The sequence below is a fragment of the Oryza glaberrima genome, chromosome 4 (assembly GCF_000147395.1).
Source record: "Oryza glaberrima chromosome 4, OglaRS2, whole genome shotgun sequence".
NCBI classification, from domain to species: Eukaryota; Viridiplantae; Streptophyta; class Magnoliopsida; order Poales; family Poaceae; genus Oryza; species Oryza glaberrima.
In genome coordinates, this window is record NC_068329.1 from 8,608,691 (window position 1) to 8,630,240 (window position 21,550).

Sequence of the window (21,550 nt, forward strand, 5' to 3'; positions counted from 1 at the left end):
TATGGCCAAGCTCACCTTGGGATGATCTTCAGCTCCGACTCCGAGTCAAGCTCAAGTGATGAAGAAGGAGTTGCCACGTTCGCCGTCAAACCTTCATCACCACCGAGACTCTTCAACTACTCAAGTGATGAGGATGCTCCCATTTGCCTCATGGCAAAGGAGCCTAAGGTACCCTCTCCCCTCAAGTCATTTAATGTTGATCTTGTTAGTGATGAGGAGGAAGATGTTGAGGATGAGGTTATGGATGACGAGTTGTTCAAATCCATAGCCAAGGAATCCATACCACACTTGAGTGAGTTGCTTGGGACAATTGAGAATCAATATGCAACTCTTGAGAGGCAAGAGGAATTGCTCAGTCGTGAGAAAGAGCGGTCTCATAAACTCAAGAGTGAACTTGCTAAGGAGAGAGAGAAAAATGAGGCTTTGGTACGGCTTTACAAGCAAACCAAAGAGTCTCATGCTAATCTTGAGGTGGCGAACGCTCAACTTCAAGAGAGAGTAGATGACTTGGACAAAGCTTACCTCTCTCTTGAAGAGAAGTTCGAAACCTTAAAGAATAGTGTCTCTCTCCCTAGCGAGGCATCGTGCTCCAAAATTGTCCCAAGCAATGAACCATGTGTGAGGTGCAAAGATACTGATATTGAAGCTTGTGCTACTAACTCTACTTCTTTGAGTGCTTTGCAAAAGCAAAACGAGAAGCTTATGGGACTCCTTCATAATGGCTTACTTAAGTGCCATATGGGTAGTAAGGCCCTAAAGGAGTACCTAGGCTATCAAAGGGACAACTTCAACCATGAAGGTCTTGGGTATGTTCCTCCACCTAAAGGAAGGGTAGACAAGAGTGTGATGATCAAGAAGCCCCAATGTCTTAGCAACTTTGTTAAGGCCAAATGTATCATTCCTAATGATAATGCTTCTCATTGTTTTTTTGATGCATCTTATGTTCTTAGGAAGAACGCTAGTGGTCGTGTTGTTGCTAAGTATGTTGGCCCAAGGGGTAAAAATATTTCTATCAAGAGAGTGCTTTGGGTGCCTAAGGCACTTGTTACTAACATGAGAGGACCCAAGCAAGTATGGGTACCTAAAACTAGAAATTGATCTCTTGTAGGAATATGTCTCCGGTGGAAGAAGTTGGGTGATTGATAGTGGTTGCACTAATCATATGACCGGAGAAGAATCAATGTTTTCATCTCTTGATCCAAATGGCACTTCTCAAGAGAACATCATCTTCGGGGACGATGGAAAGGGAAAGGTAATTGGATTGGGTAAGATTGCAATTTCAAATGACCTTTCCATTTCCAACATCCTCTTGGTAAAATCTCTAAATTACAATCTATTGTCCGTTTCTCAATTATGTTCCATGGGATTCAATTGTCTTTTTACCGATGTTGATGTGACCGTATTTAGAAGGGATGATTCCTTGGTAGTCTTTAAGGGTGTTCTCAAGGGAAAGTTTTATCTTGTGGATTTTTCCTCAACTAAAGCCAAACATGAGACATGCTTAGTGGCTAAGTCCAACACGGGGTGGCTTTGGCATCGGAGGCTAGCCCATATTGGTCTGAGGAATCTTCACAAACTTCTAAAGCACGATCACATCCTTAGACTAACAAATGTTCAATTTGAGAAAGATAGGGTGTGTAGTGCATGTCAAGCCGGGAAACAAATTGGAGCACATCACCCGGTCAAGAACGTAATGACTACTACAAGACCGTTGGAGCTTCTTCACATGGACCTCTTCGGGCCAATTGCTTATCTAAGCATTGGAGGTAACAAATATGGTCTTGTTATTGTTGATGACTTTTCACGCTTCATGTGGGTGTTCTTCTTGCATGACAAGAGTGAGACACAAGCCATCTTCAAGAAGTTTGCAAGAAGAGCCCAAAACGAGTTTGACCTCAAGATCAAGAACATTCGAAGCGACAACGGCAAGGAGTTCAAGAACACGTACATCGAGAGTTTCCTTGATGAAGAAGGCATCAAGCATGAGTTCTCGGCTCCATACTCACCTCAACAAAATGGAGTAGCCGAGAGAAAGAATCGGACTCTCATCGAGATGGCGAGGACAATGTTGGACAAATACAAGACATCGAACCGCTTTTGGGCCGAAGCCGTCAACACCGCATGTCACGCCATCAACCGCCTCTATCTTCGCCGCCTTCTTAAGAAGACTCCCTATGAGCTTCTTACCGGTAACAAACCAAATGTCTCTTACTTTCGTGTTTTCGGTAGTAAGTGCTATATTCTTAATAAGAAGGCTAGATCCTCAAAGTTTGCTCCTAAAGTGGATGAGGGGTTCTTACTTGGATATGGGTCAAATGAGTGCGCATACCGCGATTTCAACAAAACCTCCGGTATTGTTGAGATTGCGCGTGATGTGACATTTGACGAAACTAACGGCTCTCAAGTAGAGCAAGTTGACTCACATGTGTTAGGTGAAGAGGAGGACCCTAGCGAAGCAATCAAAAGGTTGGCTCTTGGAGACGTATGTCCTAGGGAGCCACAACAAGGGGCCTTTTCCTCAACTCAAGTGGAGCCACCTACATCGACCCAAGCCGACGATCCCTCTACTTCAAGCTTGGATCGAGGTGAAGAAGGCGAGCAAGTGCCACCCTCTCCGATAAATCTAGCTCACCCAAGAATCCACCAAAGTATCCAACGAGATCACCCCACCGACATCTTAGGAGACATCAACAAGGAAATATCCACTCGTTCTCATATTGCAAATTTTTGTGAGCATTACTCGTTTATGTCTTCTCTTGAACCTCTAAGGGTGGAAGAAGCTCTTAATGATGCGGATTGGGTGATGGCGATGCAAGAGGAGTTGAACAATTTCACCTGGAATGAAGTGTGGACTTTGGTGGAGCGACCTCGGCAAAATGTGATTGGCACAAAGTGGATCTTTCGCAACAAGCAAGACGAGGCCGGGGTCGTGATAAGGAATAAGGCGAGGTTAGTGGCGCAAGGGTTCACCCAAATCGAAGGATTAGATTTCGGTGAAACTTTTGCGCCGGTAGCTAGACTTGAGTCAATTCGCATATTGCTTGCTTTTGCTACTAATCTCAATTTTAAGCTATATCAAATGGATGTCAAAAGCGCCTTCCTCAACGGGCCTATCAACGAGTTGGTATACGTGGAGCAACCACCGGGCTTCGAGGATCCAAAATATCCTAACCACGTGTACAAGCTCCACAAGGCACTCTACGGGCTTAAGCAAGCCCCTAGAGCTTGGTATGAGTGTCTTCGCAATTTTCTTGTGAAAAACGGCTTTGAGATCGGGAAAGCCGATTCAACTCTTTTTACTAAAAGACATGATAATGATATTTTTGTGTGCCAAATATATGTCGATGACATTATATTTGGTTCTACTAACAAGTCTTTTAGTGAAGAGTTTAGTAGGATGATGACCAAGCGTTTTGAGATGTCCATGATGGGTGAATTGAAGTTCTTCCTCGGCCTTCAAATCAAGCAACTCTAGGAAGGAACTTTCATTTGCCAAACAAAGTATTTAAAGGACATGCTCAAGAAGTTTGGAATGGAGAATGCGAAGCCAATCCACACTCCCATGCCATCAAATGGCCACCTCGACCTCAACGAGCAAGGTAAAGACGTCGACCAAAAGGTATACCGTTCCATCATTGGCTCACTCCTTTACCTTTGTGCATCTAGGCCCAATATTATGCTTAGTGTGTGCATGTGTGCAAGATTTCAAGCCGCTCCAAAGGAGTGTCACCTTGTGGCCGTGAAGAGAATTCTTAGATATTTAGTGCACACACCTAATCTTGGTCTTTGGTATCCTAAGGGAGCGAGGTTTGATCTCATTGGTTATGCCGATGCGGATTATGCCGGGTGCAAAGTGGATAGGAAAAGCACATCGGGTACTTGCCAATTCTTGGGTAGGTCCCTTGTTTCTTGGTCTTCCAAGAAGCAAAACTCCGTCGCCCTATCGACCGCCGAAGCGGAATACATTTCGGCGGGGAGTTGTTGTGCTCAACTTCTTTGGATGAAGCAAACCTTGAGAGACTATGGCCTCAATGTGTCCAAAATCCCACTCCTATGTGACAATGAGAGCGCCATTAAGATAGCCAATAATCCCGTCCAACATTCCCGAACCAAACATATAGATATTCGCCACCATTTCTTGAGAGACCATTCCACAAGAGGCGACATAGACATCCAACATGTGAGAACCGACAAACAATTGGCGGATATCTTCACCAAGCCTCTAGATGAAGCTAGGTTTTGTGAGTTGAGAAGTGAACTAAATATCTTGGATTCTCGGAATGTGGCTTGATCTTTTGCATGCATTTGTTTTCAATTACTAGAATAGGATTGCATGCCACATCATGACAAAGTGAACATTCAATTCATGAATGAACACTAGTCATAATCTAAGTGGATAGCTTGAATCTATGTGTACGGGGATCTCATTCTCTAATGAATCTTAGTCCTTGCACAATTTGCTATAGATTCGTACATTCCCTCTCTCGAGGGTGAATCATCTTGTCTCATGATAATTCACTCTCATTTGATCTTTGGATCATCCATTTGACTTGTGGCTATTGTTTTGTGTGGTTGATTGTGTGCTAGCCATGAACTCAAATGGGGCCTAAATGTTCGACCATTCCTTTCTCTCCAACTCCCATCAAAAGTTATGAAAAATTGAATCTCTTCAAAATTCCCGGTGCAATTCCCTTAAAAAATTCATTTCCAAAAGTTTGCAAAATGTTTTCATCAAAATTCCAGCAAAAATCCTCCCTTTTTGGTGCTTAGATGCCAAAGGGGGAGAAGATCTATCCTTTTATTTATTATGGTCGATCATGAGTGGTTTTTATTTGTATGAGAGATATGTGTTTCTTAAGTTAGTTTAATGCTTTGTAAGACATTATTGTTTAATTATGAATGCTTAGGATGTAATGTGATATATTTGTTGTCTTGTGAGCTTCAATGTGGATGCAAAGATTTAGGGGGAGCTCTCTACTTGCTTTAATGCACACTTTTAGGGGGAGCTTTTACTAAATCTTTGCACCAAAATCATCTATTATATTCATTCTCTCTTGTGATCTAATCGTATTGTCATCAATCACCAAAAAGGGGGAGATTGAAAGTACATCTAGGCCCCTAATGATTTTGATGATTGACTACAATGCGATTAGAGAGGACTAACACTTTTATTCAAGTAAATGTGAAGGTTGTTATGTCCTCGACATGTTGTAATGAGATGCATACCCCATGAATGCGATATCACGATGCAATGCGGCAATGATCAAATGGTATATTGTATCTTTTACCTTACATTGTGTCGTAGGAATGTCGTACTATTAAGAGGGATACCACATGCATATTATTGGTAGAATACTAGTGCTCAAAATGCTTCATCTTTGTGTGAGTTGAAAAACCTAAGTCAAAATTTCAATCCCGAGTTGTTTCACTTGTCACAACACTTACACCGGGTTTCTTTGCAAGTTTTTCAACATCTCTTGAAGGTTTTGGACCATGTTTTATGTTGGGTTTGATAGCCCACGAAACTAGCTTTCCATAGAGTCCAAGATCTTCGAAATCAGAGTTCCGAGTAAAAAGTTATTGCAGTTTTACTTGAGCAACATCAGACTATCCGATTTGAAATCAGACTATCCGATGTATCGGACTATCCGATTTTTCACAGAACTTCACTCTCTGTCTTGATTTGAAAAAATCCTATCGAGTGAGTTTTTCTAAGTATCGGAGTATCCGATGTCGGATCAGATAGTCCGATGATACAGAGACTCCGAAATTTCATAGAACTTGAGTCTCTGTTTGAGGACGAAGTTTTTGCTTCTAAAATATCAGATACTCCGATTTAACATCAGATAGTCCGATGTCACGAAAAGTCTGAAAGTTCATGGAACTTCGTTCTCTGTTTCTCGTTGCCTTGGAGGTTTAAAATATCGGACTATCCGATCTTGTATCAGACTATCCGACGTGGGCTAAAAGATTCCCCTCCAATGGCCACATTTTTCGAGGATCTATAAATACCCCCACCTAACCCTTTTCTAGGGTTACCCAACTCATTTCATTCTCATTCACTTTGGGTTGAGCTTGGTGCTAAGGTGCTTTGGATCTTTGAGCTCTTTCTCCCTCTCTCAAATCCCTCCTTGTTCTTTGTATGGTGGATCTTGGTGGTTGTGGATTTGGTGTTTGAGGGCCTAGTGTGTGTTTCACTCGATCTTGAGCACTAGGGTTTGACCAAGAGTTGTGTGGTGTTTGTTACTCTTGGAGGTTGAGGACTCCTAGACGGCTAGGTGTCACTCCCGAGCCACCGATCTACGTGTGGTTGGCCGAGAGAAGTTTGTGAAGGCCGGATCTCGCCTCCGCAAGGAAAGAGATACCCCTTAGTGGAAGAAGGAGTGCTTAGTGCAACCTCTTGAGAAAAGGGTTAGCAAAGACCCGGCTCTTAGTGAGCTCCTCAACAGAGAGTAGAATCCCCTCAAGGATTTGAACTCCAGGAACAACTTCGTGAACTTCATCATTGGTGATCTCCCTTCATACTCCTTTTAGCTTTGCTTAATTGTGCCGCTATAGATCTAGTCGCTGTTTGTGCTTTACTCTTGTTTGTGTGATAGATCTACTTGTTGTGCTTCATTGGTGGTCTGATCCAACATCAGACTATCTGATATTTTCGGATAGTCTGACTGTGGATCAGACTTTTCGACCTTATTTCAGTTTTAGCTTCCGCATAAAGTTTTAAATTCGCCTATTCACCCCCCCCCCCCAAGGCCTAATTGACCATTTCAGCTGCTACTCGCTTGCTCGGACGTGCCGGAGAGAAGGAGATTAGGGAGAAGAGAAGATAATGGGATTAGGGACATGCCGGAACAGCTGCAATCTAGGACGGCCATTCTCTCTCCCGCATTGGGTCGCCTGTGCTGCTCGCTAGGACTTCTAGCTTGGCTGGGCCGCCACGTCTTCACGGGCTGGCACTATCGGCTGGGCCGCTGTGCACTAGCACAAGCACTTGTATGCCGCACAGTGCAGGCCGGTTCGAGCCTTTTAGGCCGAAATCAGTTTATTTTTTAAGCAACTGATTTAATTAATTTTAGAATTACAGAAACTTATTTGTCACTATTTTAAGACATTTAAAATTGTTGGGAAATTATGATCAATTATTTGGTCACTCAGTAAATTATTTTTAGATAAATGAAAGTGCATGTTTCTTTGCCATTGCGGATGGCTTTTACCTTTTTTCTTTTGCAGAGGATGGTTAAGTCAGATCTATAACTGCCCCCCCTCCCCCATTTGTGAAAATTTGTGAAAGTTGGAATATGTTTTGAACGTGTAGAAAATTTGAAATATCTCACGCATGAATTATAAAGTTTGAGATACGACATGAATCTGAATGTGTATACAATATGAAATATGTTTTGATATTTCCCTGTATAAAATTTGGAGATATTTGTGAGGTGTGTACAAATTCAAGATTTTTATGCAGCAATCTTAACCATTCATATTTAGCCGATATTCAGCCGGTGCAACGCACGGGCATATTTGCTAGTGAAAGGAAACAATCATAAAAGATATAAAACCGTCTACATGTGTTATCTGCATATTTATTCAAATAAAATACAAGAAGTAGCGGATATTACAATAAAATATTCCCCTAAACAAGATAATCAAAAAGTAACATGAAATAATAGAACGATGTAAATTGATAGCTGCAAGCAAAAAGAACAAGCTTACTGCATCAAACACTGGGTAGCGACTGTGATGGTGGAAAACCAGTGTAAAGATAGGCTTCGCTGACAGTACCAGAACATATCTCAGAGAACCTCCCAAGCTGCATGGTCTTGATATCAAACATGAAATACATAGCATTCTGCTGAACTGGATCTCCCAAGTTCTGTTTGGGGTGATCAAGCTTTATAAATAAGTAACATTCAGATGCACCTATGATGCCTCTAAATCGATAGCCCCATTCCTCAGGCAAGTTAATTTTGCTCTGCAGTTGCCACCGGTCACTGAAATACATGAACTTATAAAAATACAGGACACATCGTTTATCTGACCGGAAAACATCTGCGACAACAACGATAGTCCATCCATCCATTGATTCCAGAGTGATAATCTGATTACTGAACATCATTGCGCGGCCTGAAAGGACAGGAGAGATATCCACAACCAAGAACTCCATTCGGCGAGTGTCTAATACAAGCCACCTATGGGTGAGGGTTATCATCCAGTAGAAGCACCCATGAGCATGGTTGCGCTGTCCGAGTCGAACGCCCATGACTCTCCTCGTACTCAAAGCATAGTGTTCGGGAGGTGAAAGAGCACGCCACTGTTGGGATTCAGATGAAAAGAAGAACGCGACCAGCTTCCCTCGGCAGCACGCCATCCAGATCACAGCGAACAATGGCTCCTCGCCTCCTGCGTCACTGCCGCAAGATGCCAGGAAGATCTCGCTACTGCGGGATTGCAGACCACCATCGCCGCCGCGCTGGAGGTATGGATTTTGGACGGAGGCGGCAAGGTCGTCGGGTATGGGCGGGAGCAGAACGTACCGCCGGAAGAGGGGGTCGCAGACAGCGACATCGGTGAAGGCGGTGGAGCCGCCGGCGAGCGCGCGGTCGAGGAGGAACCGGCCGTCGCGGTGGTCGCGGAGGAGCCAGGCGCGGGCGGGCGGAGGGAGGAAGGAGAAGGCGAAGTCCGCGGCGAGGGCGAGGGCGCGGGCGGCGGGGGCCGACGGGTGCGGGGGCATGGCGGGTTGGAAGGCGGCGGCGCCATCGGGGCACAGGACGCCGAGCGGCAGCGGCGCGTGGAGCGAGCGGAAGCGGCGGAGGAACCGCGGGGAGGTGGCGATGCGGCAGAAGGAGCTGCACGCCGCGGAGGCCCGCGCGAGGTCGCACGACGAGGGCACGCGGACGAGGATCTCGGCGAGGACGTCGTCGGTGAGAGCTGGCAGCCCGGCCATTGGCGGCGGCGGCGGATCGGTAGCAGGTGGGGATCGGCAGCAGGTGGGTATGGCTACAGGGATGTGCTACGACCGCTTGCTTTGGTGGTCGGTTCTTTTCGTGCTGCGCGGCCTCTGACGGCAAATGGGCCGGGTTGATGAGACTAGAAGGTCATAGGAAAAAGTACACCGAAGGTCCCTCAACTTGTCATCGAATTACAATTGTCCTTAAACCGCAAAACCGGATACAACTTGTCCCCCAACTTATAAAACCAGTATAAACTAAGTGCCTTGGCGGTTTTGAGCCCCTTCTTCCCCTCCACTCTCTTCCTCTTCCCTCTTCTCTCCCTTTGCTCCTAGCATGGTGGAGGCGGAATTGACAACGGAGGTGTGGAATTGGGAATCGGCAGCGATGGAAGCCGAATCGGTGGAGGCGGAATCGACGGCTGAGACGGAATCGGCGGCGGCGGAAGCCGAATCAGTGGAGGCGGAATCGGCGGCGGCGGAAACCGAATCGGTGGAGGCGGAATCGACGGCTGAGGCGGAATCGGCGACGGCGGAAGCCGAATCGATGAACGCGGAATCGACAGCGGAGGCGGAATCGGCGGCGGCGGAAGTCGAATCGCCGTGCCTCTGTTCCCCACAGCAAGCGCCGCTCTGCCGCCTTCGCCTGGCCTGGGAGCCCCGAAGCCCGTCCCCGCCGGCCTCGTCCGCCTCTGCCAACGGACCCAGTAGCCGCCACCTCCGCCTCCTTGAGCCCCTTCCCTGCATCGGAACGCTGGTCCCCTTCTTCCACCGCAAGCTAGAGCCGCCGAACTCTGGTGCAAGCTCCGCCGCTCGACGCCCATCCGAGCGCGACCTCGCCGTGCCAATCTCCTTCCACCCGTGCCCGAATCCCGCTGGCCCCGAGGTCTCCTACGCGTCCGCGGTCGTCGCCAGTCCGATCTGCTCCAGCGTTGTCGCCGCCTCTACCTCCTTGAGCCCATCACCATGGACCTCCCACCACCGCCGCCTAGCTCCCCCCCCGCGGCTGCCGGCCGCGCCCATCTCCACCCTCGCCGGCCGTCTCCTGCTCCTCCCCGCAGGCCGACGGCCGCGCCCAGCTCCTCTCCCGCCGGCCGTCGGCCGCGCCCAGCTGCTACCCCGTCGCCCGCGCCTAGCTGCTCTCCGTCACCATCTCCGTGGAAAGGGATGAGAGAGGAAGAGAGAGGAGGGGAAGAAGGGGCTGACATGTGGGACCCATTTGGGTCAGCTGCCACGTCGGATAAAACCGGAGTCAAAACCACCGAGAGACCAGAGACCTAGTTTGCACTGGTTTTATAAGTTAGGGGACGCGTTGTATCCGGTTTTACGGTTTAGGGACGATTTTGTAATTTGATGACAAGTTGAGGGGCCTTTGGTGTACTTTTTCCAAGGTCATAAAGCGTTGTCCTGCTCCGCCACCTAGACGCATCTAGGAGGCCCATGTGTACTTGGTGATTGGAGTTCTCTCTTTTTTGATGGTTAGGACGAAAACGTACTCTTTTAATTATTACTCACTCGCTTATTGCATCTCAAGTAAATTAGTTATATGTAAATTTGAAAAAATAATAAAATAGATTAGTGCGTAACATATCAATCTAAAATTAGAATTTTATAAATTATAACAAAACAATGAATTTTACTATGAATTTTATACAAGTTAGAGTTAATTTGTTATTTTTATTACAGTATGTATAGTTGATTTAAACTTGCATATTTCTTATAGAGTGATATATTATAAATCGAGTAAAATACACGGCCGGTCTTTAAAGTTGGAGAGAGGTGTCACTTAGGTCCATGATCTTGAAAAACCGACATTACGATCCTTGATCTTGTTTTAGTGTTTCATTGAGATCCAAAGGACCTTTGTCTAGGTTGACTGGCTTACGTGGCGGTCCAGCGTGGCAATATAATTGCATTTTGCCTCCCCCCCATTTGCTTCCCCGTGTTCGATTGAACCCCTTCATCGCGTGGCGCACGCAGGAATGCGCTGACGGCGGCATGCACCAACACGTGCACATGCGGTACCCCGCCGACGGCTACCGTGCTCACTTGCCGCCGGCCTCCTAGGTCCACCGGCGCTCCCGTATTCGTGGTGGTCAACGCCAGTGCGTAGCTGTAGTCATGCCGCGCCGCCGCCGCTACTAACGGCGCCGCGAGCGCCAGTAGCAAGCAGCACACTAGCATGACACGCGCGAGTAGCGGCAAAGGTGGCGCACGGGAGACGACGAGGCCGAGCAAAACGTAGTGCCGCCGGCCTCTCCGCCTCCTCTCTCTCCACATGCGTTCGCCACCGGCCACCCTCCTCCTCTTTCTCCGCACGTGCTCGCCATCGGCCTCCCTCCCAGTACGCGTGTGGCCCCTCCCACCCGCTCACCTGCTCCTCTGCTCCGCCCGCGTCCGGAGTCACTACTAGCCCGTCGTCGCCGCTTCGCAGCCGCCCTCGCCCGCCGACGCTGCCACTCTGCTTGTTCCAGCTCCCGGTGGCGACGCTGCTTGCACGGCTCCAGCAGCGGCTACTTTGTCCACGGGCGGCCCTCGGCCGGCCGCGCTGCCACCACGTTCGAGCTGTTGTGCACCCCCGTCCTCTTCGCTCTCCCTTGTGCTACTGCCATCGCCGCCCCCCCCTTCTCTTGCGTCGTCGCCGCCGTCGCGTCACCGGATCTCATCTCCCTTCTCGCCCCACACCTCTACTTGTCTCCTCCCAACCCATCTGTAGCCTCCTCGGGCCCATCTTTGGCCGCCACCGTGCTTCCCCGCTGCAGCCGCCGACCGCTGTTGCAGCGTCGCCCTCCTCTTCTTTCCCGGTTCGCCTGCCGGCCTTTTGTTAATGCCAAAATTTGGTAAGCCCGAAGTTATCATTGGCTTATAGTCAGTATCGGTTTCAGAGTCTTGGAATCGGCCGATGGGAGTCATCAAACCGCTATTAGTTGTGTTCTTGGTGGAGTCGGATCAACTAAAGGAAATTTATCCAGAAGAGTCCGAGTTCAAGGAGGATGCGACATGGCAAGTTATTTATTAATTAGGAATAGTTTGTTAGTTTCCTTTTATCTTTAGGGAAGTTTCTTTCTTGTCCGACAAGGACTAGTATCTACCCATGGGTATAAATATGTGCACCCAGGGTCATTGTAATCTATCTCTCGATCAATACAACAACTCTCGGCGCATCGCCACCCTCTTTACCAAGGTTTTTACTTATCATTCGACGGAACTTGTCACCTAACGCGGGGCTGCATCGACTTTCGATCTCCGGCGAAGGGGTAAGTCCTACGTTCCGCCGGCCCTAGTGAATCTATCGTCTCATTGGTGTTGTTCAAGGCTGTATTGCTTTGATCTCTTGGATCGCTCTGGTTTGGTTGATATATTTGCCTACTTGATATCTCAATTCTATCTCCAATTATATTGTGTTTAGAGACGCATCGGTTTAGTTGGGACTGTCTCAATTAGGTCCGATCTTCTGTCTTAGCCGATATATCTCTACAATCACAATGCTGATGTAAATAGATTTGTTATATCCATCACATTAGGCAGATCTATCGGCTCATCGAGTATTAGATTATCATATACAATCTCGTGCTGCATCGGTTAGGTTTGACCTACTAGATTGTTGTTGATAATATAAGTCTTGTTAAGCCGATAGGTTCATGCTAGTGTTTTATTGGGGTGCTAGCCGATAAGTTATCTAAACGTTGCATCGGCTTATAAGGATTGCATATGAATATAAGTTGGATTTAGCCGATGACAACAAAGGTTTCATTGATCTATCTAATCTTGTGGATTTTATGACATCGGACCTCCAGCCGATGTATGTTTTAACCTTCGGATCAATACTTGTTCTACTATATCATATTGTTAGCTGATTGGTTTCTACTGGATTATATTGCTATATTATATTATCACCAGCCGATTGCCTTCATATCATTATATACATTGGACATATAGCCGATTGCTCAAAACCCTATCACTATCGGCTGGTATCGGCATCGGTTGGAATTGCTCCATCGGCTGGTCAGCCGATCGGCTCATTGATCTGCTGTTTGTATGTCTTGTCAGTTGCAGGATCAAACTGACTGGCCAACCGCATCTCATCAACCTTTGGACCTGCACTGGAGCTAAGCAGATCTCCCAGGGCAGTGTGTGTTTTTCGCATCAACATCTTTGCACCCGCTGCTTTGCCCACTGCCGCTCCACTCGCAACCCGCCACCACGCTTGCCCACCGCCGCTGCTCCCGCCGCCCGCCGACGGCAACCGTGCTCCCTACCACCGGCCTCCCAGTCCACCGGTGCTCTCGTTGGATCGAACACGGGGAAGCAAAAGAGGGGGAGCGCAAAATACAAATATGTTGCCACGCTAGACCGCTACGTAAGCCAGTCAACCCGGTTATATGTCCTTTGGACCTCAATGAGTCACTTAAACAAGATGGGGGACCTCCAATGCCAATTTTTCAAGATCATGGACCTAAGTGACACCTCGCTCCAACTTTAAGGACCGGCTGTGTATTTTACTCTTATAAATTCTTATATCATATGTCCAGTATATATGATCCTTATGATGCTGCTGGTGTAAAGTGCTTACTATAGGTAATATGTAGTATTATTAACTACACAATCTCACGTTCAACAAACGAAAGTAAAATGCATACAAGAGAGTTGTTGGATTACCTGGGATCGACATAGGCGTGGAACTCTCGGTGGCACATATTGGTATAATGGAGAGTTATATGCTGTTTTGCCTTTTATCAGTGCTAAATGCTATAAGGCTGCCTGTGATTATACTATGCATGTATATATGCACTTGTGCTCCTGGTGATGCTAACCGAATAGGACTTGTATAATTCAAACAAGTCCTATTCGGCCCAAACGGAAACTAATGTACCAAGTCCTATTCGGTCCAAATGGAAACGGACAGGAGTTTGTTTCCTATTTTTGTGGAATCGGACATATTCGTTTTTTTTTCGCCTGATTTTTTTTATCGTGCTGTTGGAATCGGATTCGATTTGTTTTTTCACCGCGTCACATTTTTTTAACCGTGTCACATATAATAGGATACAGTTTTTTTACCGCGTCACATAATTTCTTATTTTTTTGGAATCGGACAAATTCGTTTTTCTATTATTTTTCGCCCTCTTTTCAGATGTCTCCGATGAGCCTTTTTTTCGCCCTGTTTATGATGCTGATTCTACGAGATTATCTCTAATACAAATAGCCAAATATAGACTGACTTGATTGCCCCCAACGAAACTGATAAAAGATTCATCTTCCATTAGACCAATCTTCCAGTGTTCGTGACTTCCATCCATTCAGTCTGTAGTGGGAAACAAAATAACGTTTTGCAGCCGCCCGGCGGCCAGCCGGGTTCTCCACGTCGGCGACGGCTTCCAGCCTCTCCAGCCACGGCCACTCCGCGGACACCACCTCCGCTGTCGCCCTCACCGCCCGCGTCACCACGCCGCGACCCCAGTGCACGTGCGCCACCCGGTACCCGACGGAGGCCCTGCAACAGCGGGAGCGGAGGCCGCCGGTCTCGGACTCGTCGGGCTCCCGGAGGTCGTCCGCCGGGTTAACGGATATGGATCCCACGGGGCGGTCGGCGCCGGCGACGCAGATGGCGCGGTACCACGGGTGCGGCAGGACCTTGTCCACGATGTAGCGGCGTGCCTCGTCGACGCGGAACAACGAGCCCAAGAACCACGCCGACGAGGTGTCCCTCTCCACGACGCGCGACATGAGGTGAGCACGGAGGTGGAGGCGGGGCCGGGCGCCGCGTCGGTGCGCGCCGGCGGCCGGCGTGGGAGGAGGGCCGGCGGCCGGCAGGGGAGGAGCCCGCCTCTCGGAGATGGCTGCCGCTCGGAGCCGCCGCTCGCCCGCCGAGCCCCCCGTCCCTCTGCTCCACGAGATGGCTGCCGCTCGGAGCTGCCGCCGCTCCGCCACCGCTCTCACTCGCTGACGCCGCCTCTCCGCAGCCGTGCTCGCCCACCGATGCCGCCGCTCCGCCACCACGAGCCCGCCGAAGCCATCACTTCGCCTGCTGGAGTACATCGCTTCGCCTCCACCACCACCGCCTGCACATCCCATCGCAAGCACCACCACTCCGACGACTCCGATGACGAGAGCACCCAGTTCGGCATGGACAACGTGCCCGCCGCCGCCGCCGCCTGGCTTTCGCCTCACCTCCTCCTCCTTGGCGGTAGCGGCATCGCCAAGAGCGTGAGCTTCTCGGCCGCCGTGCTGCCGGCTGCCGTCACGGCGCTGCCCTCCTCGCGGCGTCGGATGAGGAGAAGAGAAGAGTGAGAGAGAGAGAGAGAGAGGAGGAAGGGAGAGAGATTGACGTGGCATCTCACATGTGGAGTCCATTTAGGTCCCACGCTGAATTAGCCGTCACGTAGACCAAAACCGGAGCCAAAACCACCGAATGACCTATTGTGATCGGTTTTGATTAGTCAGGAGATGCCGGATATCTGGTTTTGCGGTTAGGGGATGATTTTGTAACTTGATGACAAGTTGAGGGACCTTCGGTGTACTTTTTCCTTTGGCTATTATAAAAGGTCCAACAAACAAACGGGCTTGAAAAAACACTAGCCCAACCACTGTCCACGTAACAAAACATATCAGGCTTTGCAACAAAAGCTCTGTTTAGTAGCTACTCCCTCCGTCTCAAAAAAAAAAAAAAGACAAACCTGGTTTCCGTGCCTAACGTTTGACCGTTTGTCTTATTTAAAAAAATTATGAAAAAAATAAAAAGACAAGTCACGCATAAAATATTAATCATGTTTTATCATCTCACAACAATGAAATACGAATTATAAAAAAATTTTATATAAGACGGACAGTGAAAGTAGGACACGGAAACTCAGAGTTTGTCTTTTTTTTTTTTTTTTGGGACGGAGGGAGTAACTCTGAACATACGTCTGGCTATGAAAAAACTGTAGTCTGTTGTGTTCAAATTTTAGTTCTGTGAACCAAAACCCTTGAAAAGAAAGCAAAGCACTATAACCACCTAATTACTAGTGCCTAACTAGATTGACCATTATCTCCACAGGAAGATCAGCCAGAACATCACAAGATTGACGTTTCCTGTTAGCTTCCTGGTCATCCATAACGCAATATTAGACCCTGCAAAAATCTGTACATTTTAGTTAGTTACCAAGATGCAAATATTTATGTTCCAATTTGTGACAGAAAGAAAATCTTGTACATCTTCATATTGAATTTTGTGGTCACAAAATTCACAATGAGTATTAGCTTAGAAAATTAGGGATAGAATTTTACCAAAATCAGAATGAGTACTCATTTTACCCCAACATGAGTACTAGATTGAATCATTCCTGCACTTTAAGAAATTCAATAGTAATTATTCCCAGAAAAATAAGCATTTGTGGCATATACTAGCACCATAAAAGGAAAACATTAATTAAGGAAGGAGAAGTGGATAGCAGAATGTCATCGAACAGATGTAAACTGTGGAAAAGAAGTTCTCATAACAAATACCCATTTCTCAATATCAAAATCACATACAAATAAATTAATAGCTCACAAAATGATACAAAATGTAACTCCTATCTATTTTGAGATAACCATATAATATCCCTTCTTCCTATAAAGTTATCCCCCACTAAGTGCAATTAACTCCTAAAACTCACACCTTAATGTTCCACGTCATCATTAATTCACAACCGTTGGATCGGTATATTAGATCTCATCTGAACCGTCGGATGAAAAAACTCAGGTTTGATTGAACACAGCACGTGAGGTCCATATATTGCTTCCACCACAGGAGGCCCATGTCAATCTATCGCAGCCCAGGAGGCCGTCTATCGCAGCCCAATAAAGGATTTAGGGTTCGGTGGGTCTCATCCTCCTGACTTCCTGAGTCGGAGCGGCGCCGGCGGCGTAGTGCGGCGCGGTGGTGGTAGGGACAGCGCGCGGCGAGGTGGAGCGTCGGCGTCGTGCATCCTCTTCACTCTTCAGCTCACCATGAATAGCATCCACCGTCTCCCCCCATCGACCAGGCATGATCTCTTCTTCTTCTATGATTTTTTTTTTATGAAACCGATTGAATAATAATCGTATTGTCCGTCAATGAAACCGTCGCCATCAAAGGGAAGCCGAGGGGCTATGTTTAAATTTTAATGCCATGTTTGATTCCTTTTTATGCTCCTTTCACCTAACGCATGTTTTTATTCCACCACTAATCTCTGCGATATCATCGTTGATCTAGCTGCTGGCAACATACGTTTCTATCAGCAGCTAGCTGTCCTAGCTAGCCTCATCAGTTCAGCGCATCGATGGGAGATTGGGAGCCGGCACTGCTCGATGTCTCTCTCGCCCTCATCTTATCGCCCGCGTCAACGATATATAGTGCCAACCAGGTCCAGGAAGTTCTTAAGTTCTTTGATGATACCCATGTAGCTGACCTTCTTTGATGATACTTTGTTCCCATATCTGATTGGTTGATATACATTGCAATGTGTAGGCACCAAACAAAGCAGTTGTTGTGTTCCTTTGCATAGAGATTTTTACATCATCTCTGATATGTCTCATGTTTCTGTTAATTATCTCCTATCCCAGTCCACTTTCATGGGCTTTAAAGCTGCACTGCCAGTAAATTGAGGTGGTAAGCAGCCATCGAATCATCCGCTCCTAAAATTCTAAGCATTCGTGAGTTCCTTGATGATCCCTGTTTGTTTCCTGTTGATTACAAGTTAATAGATGCTACACTAAGGCCTTGACTTTGCAACCTTCAGTCTCTAATTGTCTGCATGCATCATTTACTCCAGAGTTCTAATTAACAGGATTTTCAGGTGAAGGCCATCTGTGGATCCAAAATATATTGTTCTTTGGCTAAGATTTTAGGTCTGGCTGTTTTTCTCCATTTCATATAAGCTTTTTGAAAATATCCCATATTAAATATTTCTATTTGAGAAACTATCTGGATACTTTGATTAACCCCCATTAGATGGGTTTTTTTACAGCGAAATTTTGTGGCGGGTTTCGTGTAATTGTTGCCCCTTTTTTTTCCACTATATATTCAATGAAATTGACACACCGGTGCCAGTTCATTTAAAAAAAAAATCTGTGACGGGTTTTATACTTTACATATTTTCTGTTGCAGATGAGCTGAAAAACTCTTAAAATTGGATAGCTCAAATATATGTAATATGTAATTGTATTTCTAAAGCTAGAGCCAGATCAATCTGCACATATTTGTTTTATGCTATTCCATCTAATTGTAACTGCTTTTGTTTCATAAGTCATATATGCAGTTGGTAATTTGGTATACAATTTGAGCTATGATATTTCAGACAGATTGAGGGCATATAGAAAGTTAAGCTTCCAGGTGCCATGATCCCATTCACATTTCAATTGATTAAATGGAATTATTTTGTTGGTAATCTCTTAACAAATACTATAAGTGATCCGGATGTCAAGTGCCCAACTCCTATGTATGCTTGATGCTTCCCTCAATGCTCATATATAATATTGGGTCATCTTTTAGATTTTGAACCATCCACATTAGGTGAAGGTTTATTTTTGCTAAGGTATGCAGCAATCCATGATCTGGAAGCATACAATTTTATGAATTATAGTAATGATGCCTAATAAATATATAATTTTTTAGGCTTTTGTTTCTTTCATTCTAAACGTTCACAAGCAATCAGATCTTTACTGTATACTATTGTTTCTCTATTTTGAAATTTCGGCCAGCAGATGAAGATTTCATATACTATCATACATCAGTGGGATCAGAACTATCATTAAGAGATTCTCAGCAAATTATAAGCAAATTTATTTAGATTGTTTGCACTAATGTTGCACATTGATAATTGTACTTCTATGCCCGCAGCAACGCGCGGGGTATCAACTAGTTTTATAAGATTCTATCTACATGACCAAGCAAATAGATTATGATCACTTACTTTTATTTTTTGAAGCAAACTCTAAAATCACCTCCTGCTGCCCCGCAAGCTGCAAGCATTTCGCCCAAACACACGCCCCTATGTCTAGGCTTATTTGCCCAATCGCGCACCCTCTAGTAGGCTTCCGAGCATTATTTCCTTTCTTATCTCCTCTTCCACTCCCCCTCCATCATCAGTGGCTTGTTGTCGGTTCACCACTGCCATGCTGTATCGGGACAACTCGTCAACCCCCCAATCGCGACCTGACACAACTAGGCTTAAACAAAATAGGGCTAACAAACTTATTTCTAACGAAACTAAATACTTTTAACATTCTCAAAGTCAACTGAATTCCTCGGCTAACCTGATCTGATACAACATAAAAATAAAAAAATCTGCAGACAAAGCGTTCCTCCCACACCAGTCGAAGCAAAACACGACTCCCATAGAAAATATAAATGGCCGACAAAACAATGTACTACTAATAGCTCACAAAAATAGCAATAAATAAAACTTTATCAAGTGAAATTTGACATTTCTTAGTAAAAATTACAAGAACTGGCAGAGAAACAAAATTGATTTTATAGTTACTATCATGTAAATAGCGCATCAGCTTGATTATTATGTACCAAAGTTCTAAAAATCGAACAAAAACAAAAACAAATCCTCTCAGAAATAGCAAGAACCATGGCAGCGCAAATCAGCACCAAACATTTTATTACTTTAGAAAATATGCTCATTTCATCAAAAGTAAAAAAAATTGACAAAAACAAATAAACTATACTCATTTTATATGACAAAAACAAAAAACAAAAACACAAAAGAAATTATTTCAAAAGCAAAATAAAACAAAAACACAAAAAACAAAACAAAAACAAAATTACAAAAGTGATAAAAATTATGTCATGTTAAAAATCCTGTGAGCCTGGTAGATTATCTAATTCTAACTAATTTATGTTATGTTAATTAGTATATCAGTTAAAAATTAGATAATTATTATGTATGGGACCCGGTTAATTTTTGTTCTAGGTTCACCACCGTAGAAACTGGTATGCACAAAAACAAATAGCCCTGACACACGTTCTTTACTATTCCATGCCAAGAGCACTCAATTTCTGTTTAGTATGAATCTGTATCTCAAGTTTTTTTTTCTGGAAAAATCACAAACAAAAAATAAATCAGAGAGACAGTTCATACAGTCATGGCTCTGCAGAGAGCTCACATGATATCAGCAAAAAGATCCAGCATAACGATCTTTCAGCTAACATCACAACACCAAGTTTTTTTTTTTTTTTGAAAAAAATGATGTTATAGATAACATCCTTCGCAAATAAAAATAGGCAGAAGATCCTTCCCTACCTCAAACTAGAGCATCAACTGCAAAGGTTATAAGAGAATGCAGAAAATTATCTATCGGAAACTCCTTAAGCTCCATTCCCTGCAACAGATCGGTGAGAAATACATGGTCCTTTGATCTATCTAGCTCCCACAAGCTGCCTGCTCCATTCCCCCAAGAAAAAAAAATTGGAGCGAAAAAAGAATACCAAAAACACGGCGCAAATCCTTGGCCGCGGGCTCCGCCGTGACCAGGGGCTCCGCCCGGCGGAACGGACGCCGACATCATCGCGGATGCTGCTGCCGCTTCGCCGCCTCCTCCCCCATCGACGGCTTCTCTCTCTCACTGACAGCTTCTCGGGTTACTCACTCTTTCATGAGTTCATCCCGTGCGTGGAGGAGAAATCGGCGAGGTGGGCGCGTGTGTGGCTGAAGAGAGGACACGACGACGGCACGACGAAACGGGGTCGCATCTCTCTGATTTGGGCTGGGCCCGTGAACAACAGGAGCACGGGGGCCTTCTCTCTTACTTGGGCTTGGCTTGTGCACGAATCTTGAACAAAAAAAATCCATGGCCACAAATTCAGCTAACAAAGACAAATAAATCAGCACGCAGCCAATTTTAGCAATTCCCTTTTTGGGACTGTCTAGTTTTTATCGCGTCTTTCTTTTCGCCCATTTTTTTCGCACGGACAACACGCCACATAATTTTTTTTAATCGGACAGATTTGTTTTTTTTATTCTTTTCGCCCTCTTTTTACCGCGTCGACGGAGTTGGATTCATTTTTCTTTTTGCCCTTTTTTTCACCCTTTTTTTATCTGATAGATTCGTATTTTTTTCGGTTTTTTTGCCCGGTTTTTCGCAAAGATGACATAAACACCTCTTATCTTTTTAAGTAGTAGAGATAGAGATAGAGATAGTGATAGAAATAGAGATAGAGAGCTTAACAAATTAAAAGATTCGTATTTTTCCGTTCATCACCTCGAATGTACACCAATTTTTCGTCCGTCGCACCCCCAAATCCTAATCGGAATTCAATCAACCCCACCCCCCGCCCCCCCAAAAAAAATGTCAATCGGAATTCAATCACACAAATAAAACCGGAGAAAGCATATACGCAAATATATCCAAAAATTAGATCGAAGGGGTTGTCGCCGAATCGTCGGCGCTGTCACCGTCGCAGGGACGCCAGGTCGCCGGCGGCTCCCCTCCCGCTGGATCCGGCGGAGGGGAGCGCGCCGTCGCCTCCCCTCCCGCTAGATCCGCCGCCGGTGGTGGGGGAGGGCACCGCCACTGCTCATGGGAGGAAGGGCGCCGCCGCTGCTGCTCGGGGGAAGGTCGAGCACCGCGGGGGGGGGGGGGGGGGGGGGGTAG

At 46.0% G+C, this 21,550-nt stretch overlaps 2 protein-coding genes and 2 long non-coding RNA genes across 5 annotated transcripts; 1 reads left to right on the plus strand and 3 right to left on the minus strand.

The window, feature by feature from the left end:
- Window positions 1-7,105: 7,105 nt before the first annotated feature.
- LOC127769592 (uncharacterized) lies at window positions 7,106-10,120 on the minus strand. The gene has a single exon (XM_052295183.1). The coding sequence runs from the start codon at window positions 8,942-8,944 to the stop codon at window positions 7,718-7,720; it is 1,227 nt and encodes a 408-aa protein (XP_052151143.1). The 5' UTR covers window positions 8,945-10,120; the 3' UTR covers window positions 7,106-7,717.
- A 3,598-nt stretch (window positions 10,121-13,718) lies between these two features.
- Window positions 13,719-15,330, minus strand: LOC127772037 (uncharacterized). Its single transcript, XM_052298009.1, has one exon. It carries the CDS (start codon window positions 15,296-15,298, stop codon window positions 14,198-14,200), a length of 1,101 nt encoding a protein of 366 aa, XP_052153969.1. The 5' UTR covers window positions 15,299-15,330; the 3' UTR covers window positions 13,719-14,197.
- A 1,699-nt stretch (window positions 15,331-17,029) lies between these two features.
- On the plus strand, window positions 17,030-19,104 carry LOC127769368 (uncharacterized). Its single transcript, XR_008016782.1, has 2 exons — window positions 17,030-17,313; window positions 17,418-19,104. It is a non-coding gene; the product is annotated as an uncharacterized LOC127769368 (long non-coding RNA).
- Window positions 18,750-20,616, minus strand: LOC127769366 (uncharacterized). 2 transcript variants are annotated; one of them, XR_008016780.1, is made up of 2 exons: window positions 20,385-20,616; window positions 18,750-19,066 (listed from the first exon to the last, which is right to left on the minus strand). It is a non-coding gene; the product is annotated as an uncharacterized LOC127769366 (long non-coding RNA). The 2 variants fall into 2 exon arrangements; XR_008016781.1 differs by having other exon boundaries at window positions 18,750-19,103.
- Between the last annotated feature and the right edge of the window lie 934 nt (window positions 20,617-21,550).

Excerpts from the sequence above, each read along its gene's own strand:
- LOC127769592 (XM_052295183.1), bottom strand. The coding sequence starts at position 8,944 with ATGGCCGGGCTGCCAGCTCTCACCGACGACGTCCTCGCCGAGATCCTC.
- LOC127772037 (XM_052298009.1), bottom strand. The coding sequence starts at position 15,298 with ATGGACTCCACATGTGAGATGCCACGTCAATCTCTCTCCCTTCCTCCT.